Source organism: Silurus aristotelis, assembly GCF_946808225.1.
Source record: "Silurus aristotelis genome assembly, chromosome: 25".
Taxonomy (NCBI): domain Eukaryota; kingdom Metazoa; phylum Chordata; class Actinopteri; order Siluriformes; family Siluridae; genus Silurus; species Silurus aristotelis.
In genome coordinates this window covers 2,058,782-2,081,573 of record NC_139598.1, presented here as the reverse complement: position 1 = coordinate 2,081,573, position 22,792 = coordinate 2,058,782, and the positions used below count along the sequence as shown (strand labels likewise).

At 34.8% G+C, this 22,792-nt stretch overlaps 2 protein-coding genes and 1 long non-coding RNA gene across 8 annotated transcripts; 2 read left to right on the top strand and 1 right to left on the bottom strand.

The window, feature by feature from the left end:
- The first annotated feature begins 1,631 nt into the window (after positions 1-1,631).
- On the top strand, positions 1,632-13,506 carry sgk3 (serum/glucocorticoid regulated kinase family member 3). Of its 3 annotated transcripts, none has more exons than XM_083529407.1 (17): positions 1,632-3,920; positions 4,856-5,628; positions 5,729-5,812; positions 5,969-6,041; positions 6,650-6,725; positions 7,007-7,082; positions 7,524-7,573; positions 7,678-7,735; positions 8,629-8,712; positions 8,850-8,981; positions 9,488-9,600; positions 10,912-10,948; positions 11,159-11,245; positions 11,458-11,553; positions 11,642-11,797; positions 12,517-12,606; positions 12,751-13,506. In XM_083529407.1, exons 2-17 carry the CDS (start codon positions 5,551-5,553, stop codon positions 12,919-12,921), a joined length of 1,461 nt encoding a protein of 486 aa, XP_083385533.1. In that variant the 5' UTR covers positions 1,632-3,920; positions 4,856-5,550; the 3' UTR covers positions 12,922-13,506. The 3 variants fall into 3 exon arrangements, with proteins under 3 accessions (XP_083385533.1, XP_083385532.1, XP_083385534.1); XM_083529406.1 differs by having other exon boundaries at positions 1,633-1,861; positions 5,444-5,628; XM_083529408.1 differs by having other exon boundaries at positions 1,921-1,945; positions 5,444-5,628.
- A 461-nt stretch (positions 13,507-13,967) lies between these two features.
- On the top strand, positions 13,968-20,252 carry mcmdc2 (minichromosome maintenance domain containing 2). Of its 4 annotated transcripts, XM_083530506.1 has the most exons (14): positions 13,977-14,330; positions 15,025-15,146; positions 15,241-15,300; positions 15,378-15,573; positions 15,650-15,772; positions 16,299-16,400; positions 16,965-17,093; positions 17,184-17,421; positions 17,603-17,808; positions 17,983-18,149; positions 18,795-18,974; positions 19,070-19,194; positions 19,615-19,724; positions 19,991-20,252. In XM_083530506.1, exons 1-14 carry the CDS (start codon positions 14,234-14,236, stop codon positions 20,155-20,157), a joined length of 2,022 nt encoding a protein of 673 aa, XP_083386632.1. In that variant the 5' UTR covers positions 13,977-14,233; the 3' UTR covers positions 20,158-20,252. The 4 variants fall into 4 exon arrangements, with proteins under 4 accessions (XP_083386629.1, XP_083386630.1, XP_083386631.1 ...); XM_083530503.1 differs by lacking the exon at positions 19,991-20,252 and having other exon boundaries at positions 13,968-14,330; positions 17,684-17,808; positions 19,615-19,877; XM_083530504.1 differs by lacking the exons at positions 16,299-16,400; positions 19,991-20,252 and having other exon boundaries at positions 13,968-14,330; positions 19,615-19,877.
- On the bottom strand, positions 19,883-22,481 carry LOC310720153. The gene is made up of 5 exons (XR_014531664.1): positions 21,717-22,481; positions 21,437-21,492; positions 20,877-20,933; positions 20,265-20,679; positions 19,883-20,138 (listed from the first exon to the last, which is right to left on the bottom strand). It is a non-coding gene; the product is annotated as an uncharacterized lncRNA (long non-coding RNA).
- Positions 22,482-22,792: the final 311 nt, after the last annotated feature.

Sequence of the window (22,792 nt, the reverse complement as noted above, 5' to 3'; positions counted from 1 at the left end):
AGGATTTTAATCATTAAACTATCTGTTTTACAGTTTAAGTCTCAAATCAAGCACCAAAATCCGCCATGATGCACACATCCGGCAAATAAAACTGTCCGTGTGGAAAAATAGCAAAAGTTATTTTTGGTGTCCTAATGATTTACCCAATTTAAAAACACCATAATTACTTTAAAACGTTCACAAGAATATTTTGTCTTTATGCTCCATGTTGAGCATGGCTTTGCTTATAATAAACAAACATTTGCATAAAGCATCCATATTTGTCCATGCCCATGGTGATTAAAGTATTGAAAACTTGAAAAGTATTCATTTAAGGTACATTTAGAACAAATAAAATGTGTGATTATGTTGCGATTAATCCTGAGTTAACTCATTACAATCATGCGATTACTCGAGATAAAATACTTTAATCAACTGATAACCCTAATTTGTTAGTATAGTAAAGAAGGCAGGAAACTTTAAAGTATATGCGAGACTGGTTTAATTTCTAAATTGTAGTATATCGCCCTCTAGTGGCTGAACTGTTTTCTTCTTCATCATCATCATCATCATCGTCATTAAAAATAAAATGATCAAATAGACAGTACTTTTCAAAGCATTATTAAATAGTATTTACTTGATTAATAATGTTTAATTAAATGTAGTTTAATGGTGTATTTAACGCACTCACGTATTTAGAATTTTTTCTAAATTGCTCTTATATCTTAAAAATAAACAAAGTCTCGAAGGTCTGTAAATTCTGACAGGTGTATAGACTTCTATATATATCGCTTTCAATTTCCATACACGTATAAGTGAAAATCTGAAAAAGAAAATACTTTAAGGTCATTACTCTATTTCCTAACATGTTATATGATTTATGTAGCATAGGACAAAAATAGGAAAATAATGGGTTGCTGCTGTGTTTTTGCTGCCACAAATACATCAAAATTCACACCTGAATATCATCTTCTGTTAAAGAGCCTTTTTTTTATTAGGTTTTAATAAATTTAGTACATAAAAGAAGAAGAACAAAAAGAAGAGGAAGAAAAAGAAGAATGAAAATAATAACATATTATTTTAAAGAAGTTGTAGAGATGTTGTGTATGCCCACATGTTCACATGTTTATGTGCAGGAGCCACATACACACACACACACACACACACACACACACACACACACACACACACACACACACACACATACATTCTCTACTGTATGAACATAAACATTCACATTTCTTGGGAAATAAAAGTTGAAAAACCACACAAACCCTCTATGCACATTCACATTCAAGGTCATATAACAATTACATTATGGTTTTTGAAACAATGTTTCAGTCCTAATACTAGAGCCCTATTACAAAATATTTTCATAATTTTCAAATATCCCACATGTATTTAAATAAAGAATGGAAAATAGGAATAAGAGAAAAAAAGAAAGAAAGAAAGAAAGAAAGAAAGAAAGAAAGAAAGAAAGAAAGAAAGAAAGAAAGAAAGAAAGAAAGAAAGAAAGAAAGAAAGAAAGAAAGAAAGAAAGAAAGAAACGCTATTTATTTTTTACATTTTTCCCCCTGTGGCTTGGAGGAAGTGATGTACTCCATTTCCCCGAAAGGTGGCGCTGTTGTGTTGCGTCTACATAGAATATCATTATTTGAAGTCGGTCCCGTGACAAATAGCTTCAGGAAAAACGTCAGTAAACTTTCGGGACAGCTTTAGTTGGCAGTTCCTTCACAAGCAAACATTATGGATACCGGAAAATTTAGCTTCTGCTCGTTTATCTGTGGAAAAGTTTAAGAGGTTCCACACACCTACGGTTGGGATTTCTGGTTTGGACTTCCTCTGGATTGTGCTGTGCGTTTTGGGGAAACTTGGTTAAAAGGCAAGTGATAAACCCAGCAGTCATGGAAACTTTCTAACAATCTGTTTGTAGAGGCAACAGTGGGAGAAAAAGATCACAGAATAAGTTGGTTTGTTTTGCTTATTTTGTCTCTTCTTTGCTTTGAGACATCTCATGAAATTAAGTAACAATTTTTGGTGCTTTCAGTTTTGTTTGTTTGTTTGTTTTGCTTGCATGTTTGCTTGCATGGCTACTTTGAAGATGGGACTGAAAAACTTCCCGGAAATATCTGAAATAAAAAAGATTTGGAAGCTATTTTCCGTGTGTGCAAGGCTTCGGAAATATTTTCAAAAACTTGTCATAATTATTGATTGATTAATGGATTGATTGATTTGATTTTCTATGGTATTTCTTGCATGGGTGGATGATTGGTTATATAAATGAATATTTCAGTTGTCTATGTCCCTGGTTTTTAAATGTGGGGTCCAACATTATAGCCCAAGATGTCGCAGGTAAAAAAAGGTGCAAAAGGTTCGAGAACCCCTGGTAAACATAGAGTATCATATACTTTTCATTTTTGCAGCTCAAACTTGACATTCTATAACTTCGAAGTTAAACATTCACTAAACTGTGAATGTTTTGTAATGTCTTTAAATCAGACATCAACAATAGTCGACACTATGAAACCCGTCCAAACACACTTTTGTCATTGCCTCCTGTTCAGGTGTATGAGATCCTGTATAGCATGTTACTTCACGTATGTGCGTTGATTTGGAAGAACATCAAGTGACTTTAAGAGTGATTAATCCCAAATTGTTATATTTTGGTACATTAACCTCTGTAGGTTATTTTTATATTGCCTAATATCTTTGAATGCCTGGGTGGAACTTTTCCTCTTTTTCATGGTGTTTGCCCAGTAGTGGACTATTCTCAGTTCCTACTTTTACTTTCGGAATTAAATGTCAGACTGTATTTCAGTTGCTAGTCTTAAAACAGACCTTGAATTGTGTGCTCTGCTTCCTTCTAGGGAGGTCTGGACAATAAGGACCTGAGAATCCTTCTACCTTAGATAGCAATTGGGTCAGATATGTAGGTGTATGTGTTCTTGGTTAAAGCTAAAATGTGTTATAAAGACCACTGAAGTGGTGGGAAAATGTACACTGCTCATATGTTCAAAACAAGATCCAGGCCTGAGTGCAGACCTCATTATGTGTATAAATTGGAAGCATTAAAATGTAAGTGTATGTTGAAAATGATGTTGCTCGTATCTATTGTCGCAATTGACAACAACTTTTTTTTCACCTACTAAGCAGAAACCAATGACCAAGATAGATTTGTACTCAAGATCTGCTGCCGCTGCTATAATCATGAAGCCTGTCCTTGTGTGCATACCAGGACTCTTCAATCTGCTCCATACTGAACATACTTTCACATGAACTATTGTCTATCTTCATTCTTCTGTTTAGACCCATATACTGTAATGCACTAAAATTGCACTATCCATTGTCACCCAGTGTCTGGTTTGCTCGTTAGGGATCTAAATCTGCCTCCGGATTTTTGTAAAGCTGCTTTGTAACAATGTCTATTGTTGGACACACAAAACAAATAGAGTGGAATTGAAAGTTGCACTGCGAGTCATGAGCTGAAATACGCTTAAGTACATTTACATCTTTTTTTTTTTTTGGGGGGGGGGGGGTTTAATAAGTACTTTTTATAAATATTCAGTCAAAACACATGTATAATAGCAATCTAAGGGCAGTTGATGAATTCTGTCATTCTCAATATAATATTCAATTAATCCCACTGGAACTTCAAAGGGATGAAAATACAACATTAGAGAAAGTTTTAGCAAAGTTGCTATTTGGAATATTTTGTTGGGGATTTTTTGACAAATAAGCAATATGGTTCTGATTACACTTTTCTGGATGTTCTTGTGGTATTCCTGTCTCATCAGAATTATGCTGAGGCCATAACCACAAATGCTAACTTCTGAGAATAGGTTCATCCTGCTTCTGAAAGCATTGATTTGACTTCATGAAATTGTCCCAGCAAAATACAGGTTTGTGTTCACAAACTGTCCTTAGACTTCCATTCTAAAGAAGTTATGTGTTGAAAAAAATCGGCTCTCAAAATCGGCTCAATTTCATGGTCCATGACATGCTACAGATGCAGTGTGTAGAGATTATCAGACATAATTCTTGGTAATATTCCTACTACTAGTCTTTAGTCTTTTTTTTTTTTTTGCGGTACTACAGTGTCATATGGTTGTGTTGTGAAGTTGGTGTGTAATCTGTAGTTATTTGCATTCGGTGTAAAAGGTAGCTGAGTTTTTTTTTTACTTTCCCTTCAGGGAGACAGAAATATGTACGGAATGTTAACAAGTGGTTCCTCTTTTTTGTTTTATACCATTTGGAAGAGTACCAGAGTACCACCATTACGTTGAAGCTTTTGTATTTAACTATTTGGAGGGCAAGAAAGGATGATCAAGGTTTTTCTACAATTAAAGCTGCAAGGATTTATTTGTAAAGCCTTGATTTAATCTATAACATTAAAATGAATCCTAATTTACACTTACCTGTAGTGCACATTTACTCTGTTTACGTGTGGTGAGACCTGTGATGTATGGTTTAGAGACAGTGGCATTGAGTAAAAGACAGGAGGTTGAGTTGGAGGTAGCAGAGCTGAAGATGTTGAGGTTTAAAAGGTTTTCTTTTATTAGAGGGACCGCGCATGTAAGACGTTTTGGAGACAAAGCGAAGGAGGTGAGATTGAGATGGTTTGGACATGTGCAGAGGAGGGACATGGGGTATATCGGTAGGAGAATGCTGAGGATGGAGCCACCAGGAAGGAGGAAAAGAGGAAGGCCAAGGAGGAGGGTTGTGGTGAGGAAGACATGCAGGTTGTTGGATTAAAATAGGCAGATTTAGAGGACAGGGGGTTATGGAGACGGATGATCCGCTGTGGCAAACCCTAATGGAAGAAGCCGAAAGAAGAGGAAGAAGAAGAAGACACAAAGAAATGTTTGCAAGTGGATAGAATATTAGTTTTGACTAATTTTGGGTTTTTTTAACATGCAAATTTATACAATTCAATATATAATATTTTGAGTATTTGGCCTTTTCCCTACATATAGTCTGTATTCTATCATTTTTATATCCTTCAACATTCTTTTTTATATTGCGTCTTCTTTTTTCTATCAATGTCAAATCAGTAAAAATATTTTAATATTCAGAAACCCAACACATTTAGCATTTTTATTATTTTTTTTTACCAGTTTTTTAGAACCTTAAATTTGGTAAATATATGAGACAAATAAGATTGCATTCACAGTTGGGCTGTTTGCTGTGGCACTGAGACAGTGGGAGTAGCAAAATCAAGCTGAAGGAAATAGAGGAGGAGTCAGTCTGGCAGCTCAATGCTTCACACTGTGTGCACTGTGTGACTTAATTAGTGACCCTAATGGAGTCCCGCTGCTGTCATGCCAAGCTTTTCCATTCACGCAGCCCTCTCAAGCAGTATTAAAGAGCTATAATGCACTGTGGTCAGGCAACAGGATTGGTGAACGGTTGCAGCCCTTTTTTCTTACTCTGATCATGTTTTTCCTTTTTATTCATACAATACTAGAATGGACAGCAAGTTGAGTCTTTGAACTGTGCTCCAAAGCGGGGCACTAAGGAACCGCTGTTATACAGAGCTGCCTTCATTGAGTCCGGTCTGGAAGAACCACGAGGATGGACGCTAGTTCAAACTGCCCTAATGTCAGCATCCCCTGCCACAATGAGCAGAGAGACAAGAAAAAACGTTATACTGTAAGTACGTTTTACCTCATTGATTGCTCCTGGAAAAAATAAGTAAAAGTTGTGCCCTTGATGCAAGATCTCTTTATACACTACATTGCTCTGGTCTTAGGTTTACAAAGTGATGGTCAGAGTTGGAAGGCATGAGTGGTTTGTCTTCAGGAGATATACAGAATTTGATAAACTGTATAATACAGTAAGTGAAGACGCTACATGCTACATGTATTGACATTCATGTGTATATTTTACAATCGGACATGTTAAAATACTGAGGTTTCAGAATAACAAATGAAACAGTGATGATTTTTCCTGGCATCTGGCATGATGTAAAACCCAATGTATTTTACTACAGTTGAGAAAACAGTATCCTGCTCTGAATCTGAAGATCCCTGCTAAGAGAATATTTGGTGACAACTTTGACCCAGGTATTTGTATGTATTAAACATGCACTGCAGTTAATATTGTACACATACGAAGTATTTTACAGCCTTAGTTCCATTTAACAAAATAACAATTATTTAATGACTTTCTTCACAGAACTTTAATTATCTTAGTGCCTTTTTTTTATGTGCTTTGAAATGTAAATTAAATCGAGAAGGTGTGCAATTGTGGATCTTAGTCTTTTAATGGTTTGAGGTATTAGTGTCATAAAACCGTGCATTTTTAATTGTAACTCGTGTTTTTCAACCAGTTAAATGACAAATGCGGAAGTCACTCACTGCTCAAGTAATCGAATGCATGCGTTTACAATTTCAACATGTGACAAAGGCTTGAATTAAGTACATACTATCCTCTCACTGTCACTCGCATTCGGAGAAGGTTTTCAATCCAACATTGACGGCTTGAACCCTGTCTACTATGCAATATTATAGGAGATTACATAATCTGCATAGTAGGGGATTGACTGTTTACTCCAAAAGCACTGCATACCTTTATTTCCTGCGTGGTTCTTGAATAGCTGATCAACCTGCTTACATCCTAACTATAATGAATACAAACATGCATATTTTTTTTTTATTATTATTTTCCTCAGAGTTTATAAAGCAGAGAAGAACAGGGTTACATGAGTTCATTCAGAAAATCGTGTCCCTTCCACAGCTCAGCAGTCAGTAAGTACATCAATCAATTATTTATTCAGTGCTTCATGAACATTATTATTCATGAACAGTCGTCCTGACAAGTCCACCAGACTTATGCAAATTTCTGATCTTCTGGGAGATCAAAATGTCCTAACCATGCAAATATAGCAAAAAATATATATATATTTTTAATATCTTTCTAGTTTATCAGCTGCAGCTGTATATATTTTTATATGCATTACTTTTGTGACTTTTCTTTTTTTTTTCGCTTTGTATGATCTTAGTAAAAAAAAGTTTACCATTTGTCACAGCTCTGATGTTCGAGACTTTCTTCAAATGGACAAAACCCAAAATGTCTCAGATATCTCAGAAGATGAAGATGAGAAGGTTTGTCACAATCTACACTGTTCATTTTTTTGTTTTTGTTTTTTTTTGTTAACGATTGAATTTCGAAAGCCTTTTGGGTTATGAGGTGAAATTACTTCTTTTTATTTCATAAGAACATGAATTAATGTTGTTGAAGTTATAAAGATAAATGATGGCCATATAAGATATTAAAGAGAATTTATCTTTTGGAAAAATATGCCTAAAAAGAGAGAACTTTTCCTTAAATTTTCCTCCAATTAAATAGCAGATGAATCAATCAAAAAGGTTTACATTCATCTTGTTTTTAGAATACAAAGAAAGAGTGCATGTCATTATCTTATGAATTTAAGATACCTACACACACTCAGGTTTTATCATAAACAGGTGATATGTACAATTATTTTATCTAATATGTACCATGTTCTTTAAATACTTTAAATGCTTTTTGAATTACTCTTACAGAATACCTCTACCTCCAGAAATATTAACCTGGGACCTTCTGCAAACCCTCAGTATGTACATTGCCAGCACTGCTACTTGTTTATCTTGCTCTTATACTATATATAATGAAGTGAAACTAAAAAAACTTTTTTTTTTTTTTTTCTTTTACTTCCAGAGCAAAACCCACCGACTTTGACTTCCTAAAAGTGATTGGTAAAGGGAGCTTTGGAAAGGTATGTTTGTGCCTAATGTATTCTGTTCATCTGTGTGAATAATTTGTTGTGAAAATGTGTATGTAAACTCTCTATACACTTAATAAAGAACATGGTTATCTATTTATCTATTATGTATTTATGTGGCAGAAGTGCAAAAACGCTTATCTTGTGGAAATTTCACACACAGCAGCCTTTAGAGTGGTGTGAAAAGCAAAAAAAACCCAGTTAGCAAGAATTCTATGGGTGTGGACACTTTGTTGATTAAAGAGGTCAGAGACTTCATTGATTAGTTCAAGAGAATAAAAAAAAAAAAATAGTTTGAGCTACTAGGAAGCATAAATTAAATAAAATTATCACTCTTTACAACCATGGTGAGCAGAAAAGCATTTCAGTATTTGAGGCTGTCATGGGCACAGGGTCATCAATGCTGTACAGTTGAAGATTATAAAAAGAAAATAGTTTACTCTTTGTCCAATTTTCAACTGTACAGTTTGGGTAAATCTGTTCCCACATTTAAAGTCACGTAGAACACACATTTTTTTCATTCTAAATTTGGATGTAAGCAGCCAATAAAGTGCTTGTACTTTATCTGCATTGTACTGCTGTCACATGTGTGACTGATTTAGATAACTGCGTGAAGGTGCTTCTAATGAAATGGACATTGAGGGTATAATTGTATTTAAAGATTTAATGCAGTCACCACTACATAAAGTGTGGTGGTATCAGTTCTCCAGGTACTGAAACCGCTTTTTTTCCATGAAGTGTTTTATTCGTTAGGTTTGTGGTAACGGCTAATAAACAACGTGTTTTCCCCTCTGAGAATCGAGAGCTTCCAAGTTCTCCAAGATTCATACCGTGTTTCTGTTTAGGTTGGAGCTCTTAACCAAACATGATTCTTTTTACACCAAAAGGTCCTCCTCGCAAAGAGGAAACGAGACGGGAAGTGTTATGCAATCAAAGTGCTTCAGAAAAAAGTCATTTTAAAAAGAAGGGAGGTAAGTGTTTTGAAAAGTCAAAACTCAAACTGCACTGCTATTATTGTGAATATTTGAATTAATATGCATCACATATCATTCTTCTTATAGTGTCCATATTTTATTCCCCTTTCTTTATTTTATATACTGATAAACAGCAAAGGCACATCATGGCAGAGCGCAATGTGTTGCTAAAAAACGTGAAGCACCCTTTCCTAGTCGGATTGCACTATTCCTTCCAGACAACGGATAAGTTATACTTTGTCTTGGATTTCGTCAACGGTGGGGAAGTGAGTACTCTCTTTCGTGCAAAAGGCATGCGTGGAATGTCCTTTGATAGATGGAAAGTGGGAGTAGTCCAACATAGGAAGTGGGGCAAATGGAGTGTTCTTAGGAACTTCTACCAATAGTCACAAACCATTATCTAGGCGATAAAGACACAGTTTTTAAAATAGACAAGGAAAGAGAAAAAAAAATCAAGGAAGTGATGAAATGCTGGTAGTTTTTATATGCTTTCATAAAAATATATATATAAAGGACTTACTCATTATATGTATGTGTACAGAAATTTAGCAGACATTTATTACCTCGTTACCTCTATAACTGAAAAACTGCACTGGCCTATGAAATGTAAACATTTGAGATGAAAGAATAACGTGATCCTGACCTGACCACTTAGTAGGGCCTGAGTAACGTGGGAGTATGAAATCAAAGGCCATTGAAGATTTGTTTTTGTTGTATTTGTATGATCCTTGAATAAAATCCTAAATAATGTTTTAACTTCTGTTTGTTTTAGCTATTCTTTCACCTACAAAAAGAGCGAACGTTTCCTGAGTTCAGGGCGAGGTTCTACATAGCTGAGATGGCGAGTGCACTGGGCTATCTACACTCTCTTAACATTGTTTACAGGTTGGTGCTTATATAATGCACTATACGTACATTACAAAAATGAGTTAAAGTGAGTAAAATTGAGCTAAATAATGTGACAAATATATTTACCTGTAAGTATATTTGGGCTGTTAAAATTGATCTCAAATCAAGTATCAAAATCCACCATGTTGCACACATCCGGCAATAAAAACCGTCCGTGTGGAAACATAGCAAAAGTTCTGTTTGGTGTCCTGATGATTTACGTAATTTAAAATGCCATAATTACTTTAAAACATTTACAAGTATATTTTGTCTTAATGCTCACTGTTTAGTTTGTTTAACTAATAATAAACATTTGCATGAAGCATTCATATTTGTCCATGGCCATGTTGATTGGAGTAGTGAAAACTTGAAAAATATAAATATAAATTCAATCATGCGATTAATCGCGCTTAAATATTGTAAATAATTGGTGGCCCTAGAATATATATTATGTATTGTTTAATAAGAAAAAAGTTAACATACATAAGTCACTTAAAAAAAGAAATTTCACCTCTACAGTACATATTTAATGATTTAAATATTATGAAACCTTCAGTGGTAAGATTAAATAAATATTTTGTCTATTTTTTTTAATATTTTTATTCATAATATTAACTTTTTTTTCTATTCAGATGATTAAAATTCATGTTAGATAAAAGTCATGTTGGCAATTTCTTTTTCCATAATTAATTTATATTAATTACTGTTTTTTGTTTTTTTGTTTTTTTGCATTTAATTGTCATTTTTATTTGCTGTAAACTGGAGTCTGGTCTTTCTCAATATAGCTCTGATTATTGATATAGTCTCTTATTTACAGCTTTTGGCCACAGCCATTCAAGGCATTCTGACAAAAAAAGAAATCTGATACCATGAAAACAGTTTAATTTACGGAAATTTTCAGAAAGAACAACTGCGGATTATATTTCACATTGTAGGTTTTCCTCTAATGTTTTGCTTCATCAAAGCATAATATCGGACAAGTGTGATGTACATGTTGATGTTATAAGGTTTTCAGTTACCTTAGCAATGTTATGAATCTTGTGTGCAAGAATTGATTAAACAGCATGATGCTAATAAAATGCTTTGTTTATTATGGACTCCTCCTCGCTAACCACAAAGAGTGGTTCAACAAGTCCAACAACATGATGTAAACTAATGTTTTTATGTAGAATTGAAAACACAGCCATTTATATCCAGAGAATTATGTAAATACCACGTTATCTGAATTATTTGTTTAGATAACATTGTACCACACCTAGATTTCAGCTTTCCTAGATGTTTAAACAAATATGACTCTATTTTTTTTAGGGATTTGAAACCGGAAAATATCCTGTTGGACTTCCAAGTATGTCTATCAATCCATCAATCAATGTATATTACTGTTGATATGATCATCTAAAAATGGATTATGCTTTTGGGCTAATCTTGCTGAGAATGTGGCCTAATGGACTCATGTCTTAGTTTCTGCTCAGTAGCATTAAAATTCTGTTCAGCTCTGAGGAGAAATAGCCTTCCTTTGAAACCCTTTTTAAAAAACTGTTTCCTGTCTGTTAAGGGACATGTGGTCTTGACGGATTTTGGACTGTGCAAAGAGGGAATTTCTCAAGCAGACACGACAACCACATTCTGTGGGACACCAGAGGTAATATTTTTGTGATGAGTAGCATCCATGTTGTTCTATCAACCTATAATAGTGAATTATTTATATATATATATATATATATATATATATATATATATATATATATATATATATATATATATATATATATATATATATATATATATATATATATATATAAAACTCTTGTGTCCTATATCAGCTTAAAATATATTTGTTGGTTTTCCCCCTAGTATCTGGCTCCGGAAGTTTTGAGAAAACAGCCCTACGACAACACCGTGGATTGGTGGTGTCTTGGTTCTGTACTATATGAGATGTTGTATGGCCTGGTAAGAAAACATTATGCTCATGTTTAAAAGCAAATTCGTAATTCTTGTATTCTGTCTGAATTTGGGATTACGTATGTGTTATCAACAGCCTCCGTTCTACAGTAGGGACACGCATGAAATGTATGATAACATCTTGCATAAGGAGCTGCCAATGCGCCCCGGGGCATCTATGATCGCCTGGTCCATTTTGCAGGCCCTTCTGGAGAAAGACAACACCAGGAGGCTGGGATACAAAGACGACTTTGTAAGTCTTTATTGTTGTATTGTTTGTTTACCAGGACTGCTAGTTTCCGCTAGGAACTGACAAGCTTGGAATCTCAATAAGCAGCAGGTCGGATCATTTCAACACACAGGTTGACTGTTTGAGTTGTGAATCACGTTTCAAGGGAAAGCGTTTCAAAGGAAATTAGTGCTGGGTTGGGTGGATATAAATTTTGCAAGATTTTTACTTAAATAAATATTTGATTTATGCAAGATTTCTGGGGAAAGTATCCGAGACATTGAGTATTTTTGGAGGAGGTGCTAAATCACACACAGGCTGTGAATGCTGTTTATGTACAACCCCCCCTGGTGGATGAGGTTGTAATATTTTTGTAAATGTCTACATTTAATTCCTGTACATGAGGCTTTATAGATTACAATGTGAATGGCCTTGTTTCATTTTTAAGAAGGGCAGTAATAGTTCATATTCCAGATTAGCATTAGGTAAACAATATATCTGTTTTATGAAAAGTAGTAGACTGTATGTCGTTCTACATGCTGGTCAAAGACTGAAGAAATTCCAGCTTCAGCAACTCTAACCAAGAGAACGTGGTTACACAAGTTAAACAAGATCCCGGGTAGAACTTTCCTTAATGAGACAACAGACAAGTTTTGATGTTGTTATATTTATGTATAAATAATCATTTTTTGTCGAATGAACAGCCATGCTTAATCTTGAATATCTGCAAATTGTTGTTTCAGAATGAAGTTAAAAGCCATGCATTTTTTTCTTCCATTAACTGGGATGACCTTGTGCAGAAAAAAATCCCACCTCCATTTAATCCCAGTGTGGTAAATATCTTCAAATATATATTTATTTCTCTACTTTTTAACAGTCTGCTGTATTATAGTGCATACAAAAAAAACAAATGACTTGGAATAAAACATCTAATAACTACCTTCAAATTACTTCAACACCTTTGTTTTTCTGTACAGGAGTCCCAGTATGACATATCAAATTTTGATCCTGAGTTCACAGAAGAAACTGTACCCAACTCCGTGTGCATCTGCAGGGACAACTCCATTGTCAATGCAAGTGTCATGGAGGCTGATGATGCTTTTCTGGGTTTTTCATATGCTCCACCTTCAGATGACTTCTTCCTGTAAAGAACTGTATTACAGCTACTTTATGCTACCAGAAATGACTTCGGTGTTCACCTTCATTATGGAAAACAAAAATTCAATGGCCAAACAAAGTCATTGTGCACTTGACAGATGGACAGACATCTTATGATGCAGGGTTTTTTTCACCATTTTTTTTTATTATTTTTTTTTATATTTCAACAACAGATTTCTATTTTGTATTGTGTATAAACCCGAGAAACTGTTATAGCTCAGGTATTAGGTTTTCTCTTCCCTTTAATATTTTCTACAGTGGCAGGTTTTGTTTTTTTTTTGTCGGGAAAACCGTGTAAGGTATTTTGAATCCAGATATGTACATTCCACATTTAAATACCACATAATGAACTTTATTTTCCATGGCAAATATGATTATTGGTTTGTCCTCCTTTGAAAAATGACTCAGAAGAATACATTACAAGGCCTTTTTTTCCCCAGAGTATTTGCAAGATATCTTTTTTTTTTTTTTTTTTTACCACCAAAGATATGTTTTGAACTAACATAAAAATGTAAATGTCGTAAATTGTGTAACTGCAGGATTGAAATGTAGTAAATTGTGGATGTGTTGACCAACTTTGTTTCCAAAGGTTTTTGTGCATGCATATATATATATATATATATATATATATATATATATATATATATATATATATATATATATATATACTCGCAAAGAATTTAAATAGAAAAAAAAGCTTTTGGACCATTTTAATTGCAAATAAAATTTTTAATCAATTTCTAATAGTTTTCTCTCAGGTATACTTTATCAGAAGTGTTTCTTTGAGACCTCTGATGTATTATGAGTTAATAGTACTTTCAGCAAGTTTATTATATATTTTATTATATAAAGATGTATATAAAAAAATTAACTGATTCATATATATGACACAATTTGAAATCAGTTTTTAAATTCGTTTTTTTTTAGATATGCTTTTAAATCTACATGGGGTTTATTCTTGTTTATTGTAATAAAGGTTATATAATAATAATAATAATAATAATAATAATAATAATAATAATAATATATGCATTGTTATAATTGCATTAAAAAAAATCTTGATATAGGTTTAAGCATGTGTTTGGAAATTATATATTGGCCTTTAATCAGAAAGCAGGTTCTCTGACATTTAGGGGAAAATGTGGTTAATATTCACACGCATAATAATGAAGAAGGGAAAATAAATGCCACGTGCGCATGTCCTGTTGTCAGACTTTAAAGGCGGGAAAAAATGCGCGCCGGACAGCAATCACGTGGTTCGTTCTGAGGTAAAGTTGCTACGTTGTAGGTGATGAATCCAACATGGAGGAGCTCCTGTCTCTGAAAGAATCCATAGTTACCTACTTGGACAGAAGTGGAGGTCTGCGTAAGCTTGTTGAAGCCTGTCAGTCATTTAAAGGTGTATATTTCATTTCCAAATAAATAACCTTATAGTTGATCTGGATTTACAATTAGCTTGATGCTTGTATGTGATTAGCCTGGATAATTAGCCTACAAACATCTCTAGCTTTGATGCCAAACAAATGTATTGTCTAAATGTATATATATAAAATATATATTTATATTAAAACTTACTTACACATATTATTTACTTACTAGTTAGCTGATCTATGAATCATGTTTCATATTATGCTTGTGAATATATTAACAGTGCCCCATTATAAACCATATTTATTTTAACTAAATGCCATCGATTTTTTTTTATTACAAATTATGTAATTATTATAATTATGTATCATCTAAAAACCTACATCAAGCCTTTTTTTTATGCAATTATAAATTATTAAAATGTAGCTTGCTTGGATGCACCGACCAAGAACAAACCCCATGTATAAGATTTAAAAGCATATGTAAGATGTGCCTTTAAATCAAAACACAAATTAATAATGAAGTCTTAATTAATGGTACGTTTTCTTTCGTTCTTTTATTTTAAGGCCTTCTTGCTAAAAACACTATCCATAATATGTATTATTTTAGATTTTCTAGAGATTTTATCTACATGGGTCATAGATCAACATATACCATATTGTTGTTTTTTTGTAATTTGTTTAAAAAAAAAATTGACATTTCAGTCATTCATAACTATATTTCAGATTCCCAGCAGGTATATCGTTTCAGTTTTGACGTGAACCCTTCTGACATAGTTGAACTGGATGCCAAACTGGGAGATTGTGTATTGCACGACCCCCTGAAAGCCACTGCACTTTTTCAGTCTGTACGTTTTGTTTTTTTTTAGTATATTTTAGACATCCAGGTGGGATTATACAGTATGTTTACTATATATGTATATTGATATTTATGGTTTACAGGTTTGTTTTCTCTCAATAAAGACCCTGTCACTAATTGAGCACATACACACAGAGAACCAGGTATGTCATTATATTATGATCTCTTATTTACCTGTCTCGTCAAATTGTATTTATTGTCTCTTTTTCATTTTCCAAAGGTTAATGTGGTTTTACTGCCAACACACATGCCACCGTTTCCCAGTTACATTTTGGACTTATCCGAGTTTCCACGTGGCTATTATCTGATGAGGCCTGTAGCATTGGAGGGTCTTGTAATCGCCATGACTTGTGTGACCAAATACACCCAAGGAGCCAGATTCATCTGTACAGAAGAAAAATGTCCTTGCTCAAGAGGTAACTGAATCCGATCTCTTTAAAATAAACCAGTATAGTGCCTTTGTTGTCTTCAACTGTAGCTGTTGTCCACTAGGCTTTCACCATATAAGAGTACATGCACCAGGAGCTACGGAGTCAGCTACTGTCCGGAGTGACTTCATCTGCTTTCTTTGTTCCTCGCCACTCAAAGAGGATGTGAAATCCCGTGTTTTAGGGGGTAAGAATTAAGACTGTGATATTGCTATTTTGAGGTCATGACACTTTCCTGAATATTGTTACTCACTGCAAAAATGTTGGACAATCTTTCCATAAATCATCTTGACCCTCTACACACATAAGGTTTTCATGCTAAGGTTGAACCGCTAGCACAGATTACAAAACATTGGGAAACTGATGTCAAAAAGACAGAAACGTAATAACTAAAGTTTTTTAATATTGCTATTACATGAAAGGAAACATAATAAAGGTCCCTCAGCTACATATCAATATCTCAAGCAACATTACAGAGTAAACAAAACTGAACATATCACTGCATAATTTTTGTGAAGCAGTACTTGGTACATTCCTGAAATGTTTCAGCAATGTTATGCAGCTGGAATAAATTAAGCAGTAGACTTTCATTGTTGCACCCAACATTCAACATTAATCTGATCTCATATTAGAAAGTGTATGTGGTGCATATGATGTTTTGTGTGTGTGTGTGTGTGTGTGTGTTTTAATTGACACTTTTAAATTATGATTAGATAAGCAGCTGGTTGAGCTTACACACGTGAAAGCACTGGATGTGTTCGGAGTTCACGAGCCTTCCTCCCTGAGATATCAATCTGTCACTCTATTTTTGAGAGGTATGATAAATAGATTTCAGCAACCATTTTAGTATCTTCTCAAGGGACAATACTATAGAAATGAAACTCTGATGTATTTTAGAGTAGACAATGTGCAGATTGTATAGAAGTACTGATTTACGGTCCTCTGAAAATAACTCAACATACAGCCATTATTGTCTAAATAGCTGGCAACTAAAGTAAATACACCCTAAATGTCTACAGCTACACATCCTTTTCATCATGTTCATGCTTTTGTCTGCTTGAAAGGACCATACAAATTTGTGTATCTTGTATTAGAGCAGTTTAAACGTGGTGCAATTTTCTCATACTGAGCAACTGGATGTTAAAATTTTCTGTTCATAGTAAAGACACTGGAAAGAGATATGAACTTTATTTATATGTCTAATGCATAAATGTCTAATGCATAAATTTATCAATATACTCATTTTTTAACATTATTTACCAAATGGTTTACAAAAGCTTAAACACCAGTTGCTAATACATAAAAAGTACATTAATCCATATACATAACACACATAAAAATCATAACGACAATATTTTTGTAATGTGCCCTGATTTTAGATGAACTATGTAACGCTATGAACATTGGCCAGCTCTACCGTGTAGTAGGAATACCGGCACATGTGCACCAGAGCGCCAATATTACTTGGGCTATAGAGGCTTGCAGAATTCAAAATCTCATGCCTGAATGTGAGTAATTTGTTTCAGTTTACTAAAACGATAAGATATTTCCATGTTTTAAGATTGCTATGACAGCTGATTTTTGACTGCTTCCTACAGATCCATCCAGTGTAAGTGAAAACTTCCAGGCCTTGCATGCTGCCTCAGCCTGTTCCCCTTGGAGATTTTCTGCCATTGTTGCTAACTCATTTGGTTCTCCAGTACTCCCTCCAGGCCTGTATAATACACTAAAACTGGTGCTTCTTCTTAGCCTGGTGCAGACTAAAGAGGAGAATTTAGAGGCACATAATAATTTGGATGTGCTCGCACTCACTGGCAATACTCTTACTGTTGAGAGGTATAAAAAAATAAATGGATATGCGGATATGTATGTTTTAGATTTTAGAAATGCCACTTTCAGGATTAGATATATAGTGATAAGGTATTCATTAATAGATGTATATTGATTTGGCTATATAAAAGAAAACAAATCCATATAGATTCTTAGGCAATAATTATCTGTGCACATTCATCGCCAGGTTAATGACATACAGTCTGGGGCTGGCAGCACGGGGTATTCGCCACACAGTTACTAGAGAACTATTTGCCTCCCTATCCAGGGATGAGCATGGGGCAGGAACAGCTAACATCCATGCAGGCTCTGCTTTCCTGGCTGCTGGAGGGGTGTGTCTGCTAGGGGACTTAACATGCTACAAGAAAGACAAGATAGACACCCTCCAGTCAGGTATCACTGGAAGACAAAACGTGGGTGAAAGGGGTATTTTACATGCACAAGCTGAATGCAAAGCATCCATGTGTAATTGATGTGCAGTTTGAGTATCGAAGCATTATCAACAGATGCCATTGTAAGAATTCCTTATTTCACAGTTGACCATGGTTTATCTTGTATTCCCTGCAGCATTAGATAGCCGAGCAGTCTCTGTGTTTATCCCCGGAAAGAAGTATGGTGAGGATGCTGAGCAGCTTCTTTCCTTCCCTATCAACTGCAACTTTTGGGCCTTGGCTGATGCCTTAACTCCTTCTAAAAAAGCTAATAGGCCTGACAGTGTACTGCTGGGTTCTGTGGTAAGTCCACACCCTGTTATAATATGAAATGTATTTCCTTGTGAGCATTTGCTTAAAATAATGCCCCATAGTTTTTTTTATTATATTCAAACTACAGAGTATCTTTTGGAATTCTTACACCTTTATATCAATTTTACCTAACTGAAATTTACTTTACAAATGATACATTTATCAATATCCAATTTTCCACAAAAAAAAATTTGTATTTAAAATTCTTTGCCTATTCAGGTACAATAAAATGTACCTGAATAAAATTAAAAAAAAAACCTTGGTTGAAATGACATTGAACAGTAAACTGTCTTTGAGCTTCATTGCAGGTTCCTTGTTTTGATGTGGCCTTGAAACAATGGTGCACAAACGCACTCAATCCACATTTAGTAACAGGAAGCAGAGAGACAATATATTCATGTTTGGAGAAGTTTGAAGTTACAAATAGCCTGACTAATATCTGTCATCTAGGTTGCCACAGTTCCCTGTATAGTATACAATTATATCTAATGATGTTGAATTAAAATGACATAATACCATCATTTACATGGTCTTTGCAAGGTTGTTATGCTATATTCTTAATCTGGTGCTATTTTGTATACCTGTTGATACCCTGACATCTGAAAAGAAAAAAGAATATAACATGCATGTATTTAGGAGATAGGTCCAGTACCACCACAACTTGTAGATGCATTTGGGCTTGTGATCCAGTGCCGAGAGCCAGTAAATAACCACCTGCTCCATCCAATGACAATACACACGCTGAGGCAGGCCATTTCACCAGGAGAGCCCATGTACCCTGCCTGCATGCAATTTACCACCCAGGACTACAAGGAAGTAAGACTACAGACATTTCTTTAAAATAGGTAATATTTAGTAAATATTGTACAACTGAAAATAAAGCTTTTTTTTTTTTTTTTTTTTATTCACAGCTCCTGGCCTATGCTCGGAATTTAAACGTAGGCTTGAGCACTGAGGCTGAGAAGATGATTCATGGTTACTACATGGCCAGTAGGAGAGTACGCTCCTCAGGCTCCGTCACATCCATGAAAGTGCTGTAAGGATGTTTTACAAAACACCTATGTATAAAGAAAATGGGGGCTTAAAGAGAAAGCAAGCTGTTAAACCCTAGTTTGTAAGAGGGCAGTTCTGGGGTATACTACATTTCCTCCTCTGTATTAAAATGCAATGCACAGTGGCAGTAGTTTAATGGTGATGTTGATCATGTAAATCATATGCCTGGAGTAAGATTGCATCAGATCAATTGCAATGCATCAGTATAAAAATACGCTACACAATACTATAACTTACCACTAGAGGGTAGCCTTATAAAGTTTACCCAAACGTTGGGCTTGCTCGTTAAAATGTTTGCCCTCTATAATTCCTAAATCATCTCCATCTCTAATAGGAAAACCAATACAATTTGTTGTGTATCAAATTCACTTAAATAAAACATTTCACTTGCTGCTTTTGGCAGGATAGCCCTTGCACAGGCGCACGCTAAACTAAACCTGAGGTCTATTGTTCTGGAAGAGGATGCGGTTATTGCAGTGTTGCTGTGTGAGAACTCCATTACGCTAAGACATGGTAAGTTTAGCATTAGCAATTTTATTATTTATTGGTCAATTTCTAGAATAAAACATGCTCTTTAAAACCACTTTAATTTCTCTGTTATTAGAACTTGCAGTTGTACATTTTGAAATATATTATGTAGTGAATAATGTACTACATTGTAACAACAACTTTTATTCACCACTTTATTTTGATTTAATTGAACATTAATCACCTCATTATTAAATACATTTATTTCTGAGTCAAGAACAAGCTTTTAAGACTCTGTCTTGGGAACATAGGTGCCTCTACGCTTGTTATTCCACCTGATGCAGTGTTTCCCTTTGATATGTGTGACCTGGAGTCCCTGCACAGGCGAGACTTGACCTTGAAAGAGTTCCACCAGCAGATCTTGCAGTTTGTATACAACTACGCACCAGGAGCTGCGAACTACATAATGGAAGAATAAGACCTTTAATCTCATTGATCTATTTTTAGGCTAGGGCTATGTATATTTATTTTACATTGCTGCAATATTATTTGACATCTTTAATGAATGGATTTATAAAATCTTACCTTTTTTTAAGATGCATTTTCATGGTCCCCCCCGCCGCCAGTCTTCTCCAAAACTCAAATGTTAACTCGCTCCTACATTGGTCACAGAAGTCTCGGTAAAGATAATTGGGTATAAGTGCATCCTCTCAATTTGATGCAATTATATAAGTGGTCAAATTATCACACATGCTCTGGCGTGAACATAGAACAAAATAAATATAATCTACATTCAGCCACATGCCTTACGTTATCAGTTCATGTACATTACCCCATAGCTGTCTTTTCAGATAGTCACATCATCAACAACCCAATCTGGTCTGATGGGTAAACGGCAAAAATGTGAAATCATCATGAATTCACAGCATCTTGGGGACAATTAAATAACAGTAGTAATGATAAATGTCTTACCATATACTAAAGCGTCCATGTTCTATTTCTGGAGAAAGAAGCATTTCAATTATCAGCAGCCCTCATAAAATACTCTACAGTGAATTATCCTAATAAAGACCTCTCAGATAATCACATTATCAACAACCCAAAATGGTCAGATGGGTAAACGGCAATGAAAGGTGGAACTCATCATAGTCAGTACATAGTCACATTTTGTGTCCATGAAAAGATGTTTCTTCTTACCTCAATAACACAAACTGCAGCCAATTCAGATCCATGCTCCTCACTCTCCATCTAATGCTTAACAAGGGGGGGGGGGGGGGGGGTTGTTAGGACTGCTGTTCTAGAATCTTGAACTCTTCATGCTATCCATTATCTACATCTATTTTCTATTATATTCATTATAAAAAGTTCAGCAGCACTCAGATTTATATCTAGAACGATGCAAAATGAATCGTTAAGGACGAAACAGAGAAACAGCCTATGAGTATTTTGAGATTTTATTTCAGACCCGTCCTTTAATTGTGGGATAAAATTGCAATCACCTGCTCTAGTTGAAGATGTAGAGGATATTTTTTTTTTTCATCCTGCCCTCCCCTGTTTAACTTAACTATAGTAAAGTCAGAGCTGTAGCCTGATCAGTTATATAAAAAAAAAAAAACAAGCTGGCTTTTCAGAGAGTCACATTATCAACAACCCAGTCTGGTCTGATGGGTAAACGGCGAAAATGTGAAATCATCATATGCAGCAGCTCACCAGAACAATTTTAGCCAAAACTACTTAAAAGCCTAACAACAATATACCTTGATTATGTCTTGAGACGGCCATGATCAGGTTACTTCTTTCCAGTAGTTCATATCTGAGGAGAAAACATCTTGCTCAAATACCATTCACGTAATACTCATAAGTAAATTTTTGATGTCAAATGCTCAGGTAGTTACATTATCAGCAACCCAAAATGGTCAGATGGGTAAACGGCAAAAATGTAAAAATCATCATCGCAGAACATAATCAAGAACACTTTTTTTGCAGTGAATCAAAGTATATCCTTAAGAGAGAAAAAAAAAAAAAAAGTCGCATTACCTTTTTTAGATCACCCATGACCTTGGTTTTCATCTGGGTTACCTGGAACACACAAAAATGCACAAGTTGTTTAAAATGACCAGTCAAATTTAACTTACAATAGAGTTGTATCTGTCCATCTGGGATTTGAAAAAGACCACCACCCACACAACACCTCAAATAACCACTCCCTAATTAGGTCTTTCTGTCAGCACTATTGATTTTACACTGCTTCAGATAAGCAGTACTGAGGGAACATTCAATAAGGTTGTTCAATTCCACTCTAAAACTTGAATGATGAACCAAAGGTGAAAGGGCACATGTAACACAGCTTGAGAGCACATCATCTCACACCAGCACAAAAGGTCTTGGCACAGCTAGTATAACTCAAGGTCAGGACCTTTACCAAGACCAAAGGTCCTCAGAGAGAACTAGAAATTCAGAATTTCCCAGAGTAGGTCATGTGAAGCCAATAAGGAGTCACATGGGACAATAGACGAAGTCATAGCCAGCAGACAATCCTACCAACAGCAATGTGAAGAGCAAAAGGGGCAATTTATCAACCCAAGTGAGACAACTGCCAACATGATTTATAACTACTGTAAGTGATGAGTAAAGGTGCCTGTTGAACACACTTTCAAGATACAATCACTTGGTAAAAGTTTAGAAATAGCACACCTTAAATTTGTGATGGCAATTATTTTAATAGAAATTAAATATGTAAGAGTGCAGTTTCAATTAATGATATCCTCTCGAAAGTATTTTCTCCGAATATACACTCTTGCAGATCTTATATATATATATATAAATAAATCACAAATAAAACGTTTATTAGTGTATAAAAGAAAGAAAGAACATCACGTGGTCAAAACACCACGTGGTCAGACCTCGACACAGAGTAGCCCAAATACTCAGTAGTTCGTCAGACTCTGTTTGTTCTTCCTTTAACACGGAGAACGCATACTTGTGTTAAAGAAATATTAGTTATATTGAACAAAATAAAACATTATTCAGCAATCTACAAAAAAAAATCGTCTGTCTATTTCTCCAGTGTGAAAGCTAGGCCACGAACAAGAGATACAAAGTAATACAAACCG